At 50.3% G+C, this 12,864-nt stretch overlaps 1 protein-coding gene across 7 annotated transcripts in view; it reads left to right on the forward strand.

The window, feature by feature from the left end:
• EXD3 (exonuclease 3'-5' domain containing 3) overlaps window positions 1–12,266 on the forward strand; it is a 606,819-nt gene extending 594,553 nt beyond the window's left edge. For all 7 annotated transcript variants that reach the window (XM_075060507.1, XM_075060514.1, XM_075060510.1 and 4 more), the window contains one exon: window positions 11,725–12,266. In XM_075060507.1, coding sequence (XP_074916608.1) covers window positions 11,725–12,059 — 335 coding nt within the window. In that variant the 3' untranslated portion in view covers window positions 12,060–12,266. The remainder of the gene's footprint in view (window positions 1–11,724) is intronic.
• The last annotated feature ends 598 nt before the right edge of the window (window positions 12,267–12,864 follow it).

Raw genomic sequence — 12,864 nt, forward strand, 5'->3', positions numbered from 1 at the left:
ACAGCCCAGGAGCGCTCCCCTGGCTGTGACCCTGGACACCTGTTTGTTCAGCACATTTCCCACTCACTTGCCTGCAGAAGTGAATCAGTATTTCTTTTCCTTCCTCCCCCTAGCTTCTTAAGGTCACTCTTCACTGCACTGCTGATTACAGCATGAGAATTTTCTCAGCCCTTCACTCTGCTGTGTGGCCTGTGATCTCAGGAAGGCAGGGAGGAAGCAGCCAAACTGGGAAAGCGTTGCAGCTATCAATTGTTCTGTGCTGAGGTTTAAGCCCCATGTCTCCCAGGGAAGAGTTGGGGTCTTTCTACATCCCACCCCCTTCTTCACCAAAGCTCTCTGGGGCCAGGCCAGTGATTCTGAGGCTAGGGGCTGCCAGGGCAATGCACAAAACTCACCAACACTTCCTCACAACTTGGTGAACCCCAAAGCCTCCTTAGCCATGGACTCAAGTCTGCAGCTAAAGAGGTATCAGTCTGTTTAGAGCCTCAGTTAATTACACCTGAAGCTGGGATGGAGCTGTCACTTTAAAATAAGGCAGGCTTGAGGTCTCATGAGAGGGCTACAGAATCTCATGCCTGACCCTTGCATGCTACTTTGGCTCACTCCACTATAAGGCGTAGAACCCAGCACTTTGGCACTCTGTATTGAATGTTGTGCCAATCCAATTGCCACATATGGATGGACATGCAGTAACACAACCCAGATTTCCATGAGCATTTGCAGTGGGCTTAGGATAATGACTCCAAGGAGCAGTGCTCAGGGATCTCCAGCTGAAGGAGCCACATAGCTTTTTTCACCCATAGACTGCAAAAGTGGGTGAGCATTATTATCCCTGCTTTGGACATGGGGAAACTGAGGCACGGTTAGGCAATGGAGCTTCCATGAGGTCTGGCAGTGAGTGGCAGAGCCAGGGGTAGAAGCCAGAAGTCCTGATTTTCACTCCCATACTCAACCGTTAGACCAAGCTGCCTCAGAAAGATAAGCATTTAGTGCAAGGTTCAGTGTACACTAGAAAGAGCAACCCCATAAGCATAATATGTTGTTCTGAATTATTATTATTTATTACAGGCTCACCTAATGGCCCCAAATGAGAGTGGGGCCCCATTTTTTCCTATAGGTTTATACAGCACCTAGCACAATGTGGCCCAGGCCTGTTTTAGACCCCTAGGTACTACCACAATATAAATATCAAATAGTAATGGCATTGAAGTGTGCCAGGCGCTGTACACACACAGTGAGAGAGTCCCTGCCCCGAAAAACAGGTCAGGGGCAGGGCTAGGGATAGACCTAGAGCCCAGCATGAATGTCTCAGAGGCTGGATGTTCAGCAGAAATGTCTGTCAGCCCCCTTCCCCCTTCTCTCTCCCATGGTGCAGATACGCTGACAGGTAGTAGCCATGGGTTTCCAGAGCTGTGCAGACATCACATCAGTATTATACTGATGGTGAGCAGAGAATAAACAAGAGCCAACTGTATCCTTTGCTGATGCAAGAGTAAAACCCAGCAAAACAAACCATTGTGCTCACTTACAGGGGCGGCTCCAGGCCCCAGCACGCCAAGCTCGTGCTTGGGGTGGCATGCCACGGAGGGCGCTCTGCCGGTCGTGGGAGGGTGGCAGGTGGCTCTGGTGGACCGCCCGGTCCACTGGAGGTCCACCAGAGCTGCAGAACCAGCAGCCCCTCCACAGGCACATCTGCAGGAGGTCCACCGGAGCCACGGGACCGGCGACCGGCAGAGTGCCCCCCGTGGTGTGCCACTGTGCTTGAGGCGGCGAAATGGCTAGAGCCGCCCCTGCTCGCTTACTGGGGGCAGGAGGTGCCAGACAGGGTTGCTGGGGAAGCTGGGGGAAGGCAGAGAATCCAACAGGATCCCTTTCCCTGCCATGAAACCCTATAGAGAGCAAGGAGAGTCTTGGACTGCTTCATGCCATTTTTTGCCTTGTTGGTTTGCATCAGCAAAGCAAAGGGGGGCACAGGGCTTAGCTCCCAATCTCCGTCCTACGCAGCTCCGAGAAAGCCCTAAGAACTTGGCCCCTCCTGTGTTGAACTGGTTGCACAATCCAGAGTCCTTTGTCCTTTACTTATCACAGTTATCTGAAAGGAAAAGATAATCAGGCATCTTCAGTTCCCTGCAATAGTGTGTTTCTCAGGCTCGTAACTTCCCTTATCAGGAGCCATCTCTCACCAAGGGAAGGTTTCCCATGGACCTTTGTCCTCCAAGAATGCTCCCGGGTGTGTTTTCAGACTTGAGCAAAGTCTTTATGACAAGTGCTTTCTTCAGAACACCTACTCTTAATTGCCAAATGACAGGGGAGTATATTGCCAGTGTGAGGGAAGTGCTCACGGTGACAGCCGAGAGCCGGGCGTGGCTGTGAGCAGGTCAGAACCTCCTGGCACAACTTTGTGTGTCTCAGGATATGGCAGGTGTCCATTATTTCTCAAGGATCACACTTCCACAGGGACCTGCTGCTGCTACCCAGCCAGTACAGACACAAGAGCATTGGTGCCCAGGTCCAAGCCTCACGGGTAGGAATGCTGGCTGTCTGCCACAAGTGGGCCTATACGAGAAGAGAACAGGAGATCGACCCTTTGCTGGGGTGGCATTAGCATCCCAAGTGAGACTATGTTAATTCGCTCTGACAGGGTCCAAGTTGAGAGAGCCTCCTACCCCAGCCTGGAACTCACATGACATATGGAGACTATTTTTAAAGCGCGGTTTCTAACATTGTTTGCCCTAAGCAAACATTTAAGGGTGGGGCTTTCAAAATGCCTAAGTGATGGAGGAGCAAACCCCATTAAAAACCCTATCCTTGAAAACCACCTTTCCCCTGCTTCTGGCCCATTGCTCTTGTCACTAGGAATTCTCCAGCCCTGTGCCCAACTCAGTGCTGGTGTGTGGGGGATCCTGCTAACAGTGGGACGCAGGCTCGGAAGGACCTGGCTGTGCCCAGTGCCCTGTAGTGAATAAAGGACACTGGGGGGACTGGTCAGCTCATGCCTTCCACTGGCATCCTTAACGAGGGTGGGTAGAATGTACCACGGTCTGTAGGGAGAATTCAGTGCTTCTGATCACCAGCTCTCCCCCTGCCAGTCCTCCGTCTCCCAGACAAATCCCCCTCAAGCTGGGCCAGCCTCCAACCTGGCTCCTCATTAGCCACCACTTTACACAGAGGGCAAAGAGCATGGGATAGGGGTCTGGGGTCTGGTGGTCCTAGCTCTGACACTCACTTGCAAGTTACTTAACCTCACAAGGCCTGGCTGCCCTGTCTGTAAAATGGACTTAATGATGCCCCCCAACACACACGCAGCAGAGTGCTTTGGGATCTGGAGCTGAACAGTGAGAGGGAGTTTGTTATTTATGTGTTTGTCCAGGTGGGGAGCATTCATTCGGGGAGAAAGCAGGTCAGAGAAGCACCCCCTTACACTCCAAGTTGGATTGCCACCAGCATTATTTCCCCTGTCTGGGCGGCTTCATTTCCCCAAGAAGGAACCTCATCAATAACAATACAGTAACCACCTTTCTTTTTACCCCTCACGGCCTCCAAGCTGCCTGGGCATTCAGCTGTCCTCACAAAGTGTAGACACGTCCCTCTCTCCAGAGCCCCAGCTCCTCTTCATGGAGATTAGTTGACTCCCTACAGCACTGGGTTTGTCACAACAGGCAAGAAGTCCCATTTCTCCCCAAGTAGCATGGGATTAAGCGCTGCTGCCAGTGTGAAAGTGAGGCCCTGGAATAGGCCATGAAGGTTGTTAGAGTGGGACGCAGGGAGCTGGAGTGCCACTCCTTCCAGCCCTCCCACACTCTCTTTGTGCTCCACTTACTGCTTCCCAATATCAGAACCACTCCGGCAGTTTGGGTAATCTGGATTCTACGGCACTAGCAACACCTGCCGTCATGGAGACTGTCCTGTCATTCCAGTGCTATCCTCATAAATATTTACTACTGCTGCTGAGTGTCCGAGCAGCTGCTGCAGCTGCATTTGGATCCTGGAACCCAGGCATCAAGTTGCAGCCCTGGCAGAGATGACTGGGGGAAGACTCTTAGATAAAGATTGGAGGGAAATGAGGATTTCAGGTCCTGTCAGGTTCTCTTTTTTCATGGGCTTAGGACATCACACAGGGCGCAGGACATGGCCATCGCTTGGCTTATCCAGTTTCCCAGGCTGAGCCAGCACTGTTGAGTTTGGACAGCAGAAGTTTGGTTGCTGTGCACAGTGAGGTAATGAGACCCACATCAGTGGGTGTGCGTGAAGGAGTCTGCCAGCCAGTGCCCAAGAGAGTCTCATGAGGTGACCTGTGTCCTGAGGGGAAAGTCAGCATTGCCAGTGCCACAGCAGTTGTGGCACAGAGAGCGTGGGGGAAGAGCATGCATATTGTGAAGATCTATGCACCCTGTGCTGTCTGTAGCATCTCATTTTTGCAGCTCCAGTGGGGAGGGCTTGGTTTGTGGGAGGAGTTTGGAAGAATAGCTCTGCCTGGCACTCCCCACTTTTGAGGTGTTTCAAAGCAGGGAGATGTGTTCTGCCCGCCAAACCCTTGGTTGACTATACAGAATAAAACATTAGAAATCCCTTTGCACAAAGGCTGTTGGACTCCGTCATCCCAGAGTGATCCCGGCGGGCGGGGAGAAGGAGGGGAGGAAAAGGCCTTTTTAATTTAAAGATGTTTTGTAACAGGGTTATTAGTTCCCAAGAGATGTTTCTAATTGATTTGATAATGAACAGAATTCATTTCTGCCCCTCGGAGGGTGGCAGTGGGAATCCAGGCTCTGGCATGACTGGTTACAGACAGGTCCCTTGAAAATGTAGCTGTAAGAATCTCCTGGGATGTTGTAATGACGCTCTTGGCTCCCCTTGGCCTCCCAGGCCCCCTGACCATTGCTTGGTCTCAGTGCTCTGCACTGGGATTTCAGTTGTTTGTGACTGCACCGCAGGGCTTAGACAGCTGTCCCAGATACATAGCAGGCGCCAGCGCCCTCAGCCACACTGCTGCATACCCACCACAGACCGTCCATTTGCAGCCTTGTCTGGCGGGGCGTCCACCAGTGCACGGACACAGCAATGCATAGTGCCAAGGAGATTGCAGCACGAATGGGGCTCACAATGAGCTGTCCTCTGCCTTTGAACTGTGAAAGGCACCCATGCGCATGCACACGCGTGTGCCCGGGTCCAGCCAGTTTGCCTTTCAGTCAAGGTGTGGCTCTTTGTTTCTGTGCACGCTGCATTCCCAGGGGCCCCAGCGCAGCAGCACATGATCGCTGGAAACCAGAATTCCCTGTGTGGGTGCCCCAGCTTGGAGCCATGCTGTGGATTTTAGCACTCTCACAAGATAAGGCGCCACATTTACCCTGCTTTAGGAAAGGAATGGGGAGAAAAATCCCTCCTTAAAGAAATCTTCCCCTCTCCACCCCCAGCCCCTTTCTCTCCATAGCCACCACGGAGATGACCTTTTCACGGTGACTTTTTTCTGAGATTGTTTGCCGAGTTGGCACCCTGCTTACTGGCTCCCAGTGGCCTTTTCAGACAGACTGCCACAGGGACACAGGCATCTTCAAAAGCCTTTGAACCGAATTCCATTGCGGGGGTGGGGGGAGTAGCTTTACAAGCTCCCATTGAAAAATTGTTACTTTGAAGTGAGGATGCATTTTCAACCCATTGAAGCACCACAATTAAGAGGGGGCCGGGGCGATCGAAAGGCGAAATGCTGGGTGTCGCAAGCTTTTCTCTCCTTTTCTTTGTAACAATGACTGCTCCCTCCAACAGCCACATCCCACAGGGGAAGGGGAGTGTGGCCGGGCAGGGGGTTGGTACTTCACGCTTTACAGGGTGCCTTGAAGAATTTTTTTTAAATCCCACACACTATCCACTATGCCGGTGGGAGAGTTGTGAATAGGGTGACCAGACAGCAAGTGTGAAAAATCGGGACAGGACTGGGGGGTAATAGGAGGCTATATAAGAAAAAACCCCAAATATCAGGACTGTCCCTATAAAATCAGGACATCTGGTCACCCTAGTTGTGAAGGCCCCATGGCTGAGAGCTCGCAGAGCTGCACCAGGGCTGACAGACAGGGAGATTTCCAAAGAGAGGGGGAAATGCCAGGCATTCCTAGAAGAGCACAGAAGCTGAAGGGACTATCAGTAAAGCCCAGCCATGACAGCTTGGTACCTTCAGAGAAGAAAATAACAGAAAGGGGTGATTGTATTTAAGCATTTCGGGGCTGAACATGAATTTTCAAAGACAGAAGGGGGGCAATATCGTAGGGAAACCAGGGGATTTTTCCACATCCCCAGCACTAGAGCTGGTGGATTTTTTTGGCAAATAGTACATTTTGAAATGTTGCCTCATTCAGCCCAAATGACATTTTTGTGGGTTTTCATTTCAGTGAGACAAACAGACTAAAATTCAGTTTGTCTTTTTTTTGTTATATTTGTGAGTTCAGCCACTGACCTGAAAATCAGTGATTCACTCAGGTGTCCTCAGCCCAGTGCAGTACTGCTGGGGGCTCCACACTGCTGTGTTTGAGGTTATCATTATTACTGATCATTGTTAGAATATAAGAACAGCCATACTGGGCCAGACCAATGGTCCATCTACCCCTATCCTGTCTTCTGACAGTGGCCAGAGCCAGGTGCTTCAGAGGGAATGAACAGAACAGGACAATTATCGAGTGATCCCTCCCCTGTCATCCAGTACCAGCATCTGGCAGAGGCTTAGGAAACCCAGAGCATGGGATTATGTCCCTGACCATCTTGGCTAATAGCCATTTATAGACCTATTCTCCATCAATTTACCTAGTTCTTTTTTGAACCCTGTTATAGCCTTGGCCTTCACAGCATCCCCTGGCAATGCATTCCACAGGTTGACTATGCATTGTGTGAGAAGTACTTCCTTTTGTTTGTTTTAAACCTGCTGCCTATTAATTTCATTGGGTGACCCCTGATTATTGGTATTACAGTAGCATTTAGAGGCTCCAGCCAAGGTACAAGGCCCCGTCGTGCTGGGCGCTGCACAGCTACATAGTGAGAGCCAATCGTCACCCCCAGGAGCTTACAATCTAAACTGGCAGGACAGAAAAAGGGTGGGCAGGAGAAAGGAAGGATTATTCTCTCCATTCTGCAGAAGTGAGACCCAGGGCAGTAATCACTTGTCCTGGGTCACACAGGTACTCTGTGTTTCAGACTGGAAATAAGGGGGAAATGTTTAATAGTCAGAGTAATTAACCACTAGAACCACTTACCAAGGTCCTAGTGGATTCTCCATCACTGACAGTTTTAAAATCAAAGACTGGATGTTTTTCTAAAAGTTCTGTGGGGCAAGTCTCTGGCCTGTGCTGTGCAGGAGCTCTGCCCTAGTGGTCTCTTCTGGCCTGGGAATCGGTGCCTCCCTCAGCTTTGCCTGCCCCTTGTCAAACAGGCAAAATAAACTGAAAAGTCCCTACCTAGCTTTGCAGATTTTTAAAGCCAGAAGGGACCACTGTGATCATCTAGGCTGAGCTCCTGCATAGCACTGGTCAGAGAACTGCCCTAGTGACTCCTGCACTGAACTTAACAGCACGTGGCTCCCTTCAGAAGACATCGAGCCTTGATTTAAAGACTCCATGGATGGACTTGAACACAACAAGTTTAGGACCGGGGGTGTCTTAAGCCAGCCATAGACTGTGTTCTGAAATCTTCCTGGGTGGTGTTGGTTTGAGTGACAGCCCTTATGTCCGTACATTTTGGTCAGGGTCTGTCATTTACACAGTTCTTTGTTTCCTTTCTGTGGTGGTCGGATAGTTTGGGAAAGAGATCCCACATGAGATGTTAGAAAAGGCATATAGTCCATTCCAAGGGCATTCCCGTCTTCCTGATCAGCAGGGCTTGGATCTGATCACAGGGTGCTTAGACGTTTTAAAATGTATCTGCTAACATGGTAGCTATGTCTGTCATGACGCTCACATACCTTGGGGCCAGGATAATAGGCACGTGCTGAGAAACCCCTGTTATTTTAGAATAATAGTACTGGATCCTTCTCCAGCACCTTCCATCGAAGGATCTGAATGTGCTTTATACATTAATTTTTGAAGCCTCTCAATGCCACTGTGGGATAGGGAGGGAGGGATTATTACACCAGTTTTACAGATGGGGAAACTGAGACACAAAGGAGGAATTGGCTTCTCCAAGGTCAGTTCTATCGGAGTTGGAACCAGGTGTCTGGGCCCTTGAATGCCAGCCATGTGCTTTGACCACACAGCCTCTGGTCTGATAGCAATTCACAGCCTCTTGCTTATGTACAGGCACTACATAGCCAGGCACTCGGCATATGCTTAGCAGCGCCCCTGGCTTGGGAATACATCTCTGTTGAATGGGGCTCAAGCACAGCACGGTGGGAGCTGAAACACAGTTTTGCACAGTGGCCCTTCATCTTTCCCTGCAGGGTCACACAGTGCTGTGGGACAGGCAATCAAGAACTCTCTTTGCCATGGATTCTAAGCAAGGGTTAAGCAGCCTGAAGGAAGGACCTGCATCTGGACCTTCCACAGAGCTGATTCTGCTCCACTCCTGCATGCTGCTCTGGGGCATTCCTGGGCCACAGAGGGAGCTGGAAGAGGCAGGGGAAAGATTCCTCCAGCTGGTCACAGCTCCCCCACTCCCCGCAGCTTCTGGCTTAGGGCACACTGGGCTCAGCGGGGGACTATCAGTGCACTGAGTGCCAGGACCAGGGGGATTCTTGGCTATCCCTGGGGCTGCTTTAGCGGCCATGCAGTTCTCACAGCAGCACAGACTCTGGAGGGTGTAAACGTGATTTAAAACTCCCCACCCCCACCCGGGTTGTGGCTCCCAGGAGACAGAATAAAATTTATCCCCAAAGGATTTCAGAGCCATTTCTACAGAACATATTACATACGCCTCTAGAACCCTCCTGGTTTCAACCCTAGGATTTTTCCCCAGTGACACTGCCTTGTGTTTGAATTCCAGTCTGCACCCACGCGGGGCGTTATGGGCCAGTGGAGGAATAGCTGGCCCAGGATTCAGTCCCAGCTCTGCTTTGTGACCTCAGGCAGGTCACTTCATCACTTGCCAATGGCACTGAGTGCTCTGTGCAGAGTGCTTTGAGATCCAGGGCTGAAGAGCTAAGGACAATTCCTGTATTATTCTATTCCACTCCCTGGAACATTGAGACACCTCCTGACGGAGCTCTCGTGCCCTGGAGAGGAACAGCCCCAGTGATGTCATACTAGATAGATGTAAGTTGCCTTTTGTTGTATAACTTTTGTCTAGGCAAGAGAGATCCCCATGCCAAGGATGAATCAGCCCCTGCTAATATACTCAATCCGCCTCCTTGCATCACTTTCTGCCAGACTTCCTGATGGATGACAGTCAAGTCAGTCTTGGACTTTTGCCTCCTGGACCCAGCCATGCCCTTGCCATGGGGACACAAGCAATGAGAACCTGCACTGCAGTGCCAAAAAAACAATAGGTGTTGCAGCTTTGTGGGCAATGGCATCAGTCCCTGTGCCCACAATGGGATTCTAGGAAGTGCCCAGCCAAAGCTGCCTGCCGGGAGCAGGTGCACAAACTGAACTCCCCAGGGAGCTAGCCATGCAGGATCACATCATCTGGAATCAGAGGAACATGTCTCTTTGGTTTCTTTCACCTCAGAGCAAACATCACCTTGTTGTTGGGGGGCAGAGGAGAGGAACAAGAGGGCTGCATAACTGTGCTCCAATTCTGGGTTTCTGCAAAACACAACCCCTAAACCATCTAGTGCCTGATGCCTTTAGGACCTGGATTAACAATCCAGTGTAGATTGTTAATTGAGTCAATTACTTTTCCAAAGCTGATCACTAATCTGGATAACTATTCATATGATATCTAACATTTCCACAGCTCCTTTCATCCTCACAGATCACAAAATACTTTGCAATCTTTCTGCTTTCTCTCACTCTCTGTGACCTTTGAAATGTAGCCACCTCTGGGGTGGAGTGCCACAGCAGTTTGAAAGTACACAGCAACTACACAACATCTCATATCAGTGAAGGATGCCATATCTGCATAAACTTTAGAGGGAATTACAGAATGTATTGCCCAAAGTGGCATTTGTCCAAGACATTACTTAATATCCCTCCTCTTGTGGAATGTGCAATCTGATATTTAATGAGCTCCAATTGTTTGGACCTCATTTTCAACATACACATAACAGACAGCATTGTCATGAGCACTCGACCCACAGCAACACATTTTGCCATTGGTTCAGTAGAGACCCTGCCTCTGATCCAGGACCTGCGTTTTCCTTCATGGTTTCTTATCCAAGCACATCCAGGCAACCCAAAGTGACATGGCTGCAGGCCGCCTGGATGAGCAGCAATTGCTGAAGCTTAACTTGGGGGCTCTGTGCGTCCTCATTTGGCCACAGCAATCAGCAGGGTTCCCCAACACCAGACAATATAGAGCAGCTGCAGATGATACTCTGGGGGTAGGATCCCCCCAGCTCCTCACTCTGGCCCCTGCTTGCCATTGGGGCCAAGGGAGAATTCCTTTGGCATAGGCACTGCTGTGGGCACACACTCTACACTTCCCCCTGGTAGGAGCATGCGGGAGGTGGAGCCAGTGCCTGGGAAGCAGTGCCCACGTCTACAGCTGTTCTCCTTTGTGGCACCAGCACCAGAGAGGCTGCTGTAACTGACACCCTGGCTGAGTCACGGTTTATTTTGTAGAAAATTCACAGCAGCGTAAATGGCAAAAATCTTGAATTTCAGAGTTTCCAGAACGAAGTTTACAAGTAAAGTTAATTTCAAGGCGTTTACATGGAATGAATTTTACAATTGAATGTCAGTGATTTTTTACAACTAAAATCTGCAGCAAACACAAACATCTGCAATCCCCTAAATGTTCGTTTATTTGTGTTTGATTTGTGAATTAAAGTTAAGCATCGTTAGTCGCTTCGCTTGTTCCTCATTCATAGATTGCCCCTGCATGTGCACAGCACTGTAAGCTGAGGTCATCTCTTCATTATAGACATTTTCCATTTAAAATATATTGTAAATATCATGGATTGGAGGCATTACCACAATTTCTGTGCCCTATGATTTACACAGGGCCCTAAACTTAAGATATGTCTACGCTGCAAGGGAAGGTGTGATGTAGCACAGGTCATCTTACCCAGGCTAGTTTTAATCTAGCTAGCATTGGTGGCAAGGGCTTTAGCCTGGGCTACCAATCAGATCACAAGCCTACCAGGACCCTGGGCACATATTTGGGTTTCTACCCTGCTCTGAAACCTGCGCCACCTTGTCTTCACTACTGTATTTACCCAGACCGGTTAGAGTAAAGCTGGCATAGCTATGCCTGCCTGCACATTCCCTTGCAATGTGGACAGGGCCAGCCAGGACTCTGGATATGTATTCAAGTGGCTAGTCCATGCTGCTGTGGCTTCAGTGCTGTTGTTATCAGAGCTAGCTAGATCAAAGCCAGCTTGGGGGCATCCACCTGTGCTGCAGTCACACCTCTGACTGCAGGAGAGACAGACTCTTAAAGCACCCTCCAGAGTTGCAGGCGGCCCATGCAGCAGCCCAGAATCAGAAAGCCTTACAGAATTCTCAGCCCTCTCCCCACAGTCCTGGTTCCTTGGGTGGCCGATGAACCTAGAGTAAAGGTCACATGCGGGGAAGTTGTTGAGCACCAACCCAGCTCATCACACCTGTTACTCAGTATTCAGTGTCTGTTTGTTCTCTCCTGTTTCCACAGATTGGCTGGCAAAGTCTGAAGAGAAACAAGAGACAAACCCAGCATCTGACACCTCAGAATCCGACTCCCCGCAGCCAGTTTATAATCCAAACTGCCAGTGGCTAGAGGAGTCAGACCTCAATGTGGAGACCCTGACACTGGCCACAGGTGCCTCCCTTCAGCTAGCAGCCATCCCGCCTGGGGTGCTGGGCAAAGCAGACCTATCTTACTTCTACTGTTGCACCCAGTGCGGCAAAGTGTTCTGGGAGGGCTCGCACTTTGGGCGAGTGGTCTCTCAGTTTAAGGAGGCTTTGGGCACCGCAGAGGGAAGCCAAAGCTTTTACGAGCTGAGCTGAGACGGAGGGTTCCTGACTAGGGACTGGGAATCTCAGCTGGATCCTGATTCCCCGATGAGCCACTGTGTCTTTAACAGGAAGTGGACTTTGGTTTGATGTTAAGGGCTGGGAGTTTGGGGCAAAGGGTGCTCATGATACTGTAATGGGCCACGGTATCTACAGGCTGATATCAAATGGCCTCCAAGGAGATCATTAAATCTGAGATGTTCCGGGACCGATCCCTGTCCTCTGTTGCACTGGTGTCTCTGGGGGAAGGGGTGTTGCTCCCTAACCACCCATGGAGCCATGTCCATGCCTCCCTCAGAGAACCCCCATCCGCACAGCCCTCCTGCCAGAGAGCAGTTCCCTCCAGCTCCAGAGGGGGGCATGTGTGTGAGGTGAGGAACTGCTCACCATGGAATCACAGACAGTCCCCTTAGACTCTCCAGTCTATCTTGCCACCCAGGCAAGCTCAACTTTGTGATAAAAGATTTCTTTGATTGGTTATTAAGTTACAGAGGTGTACACAATGCAGACGTTTGCTATTACACTGTAACAGGACCAGATAAGTGAAAATAATACAAGTAACATTCCACTAGTTTTCACACCTGAACACACTCCTACATTTACACTCATTTTATTTGGACTAATACACAAGTGAATTGGCCTGTGGCCTTGATCAGACCCGGTCTGCCAGCATCACACCAAGAACCAACTGTGGCCACACTGCCCGGCCTTGTGCAGAGCCCAGGGTCACCGGGCACCTTACAGAACATGGTGGCCCCCCTGGCAGAATGGGGCTCTGTAGGAGACAGATAAAGGACTG

The sequence above is a fragment of the Chelonoidis abingdonii genome, chromosome 24 (genome assembly GCF_003597395.2).
Source record: "Chelonoidis abingdonii isolate Lonesome George chromosome 24, CheloAbing_2.0, whole genome shotgun sequence".
Taxonomy (NCBI): Eukaryota; Metazoa; Chordata; order Testudines; family Testudinidae; genus Chelonoidis; species Chelonoidis abingdonii.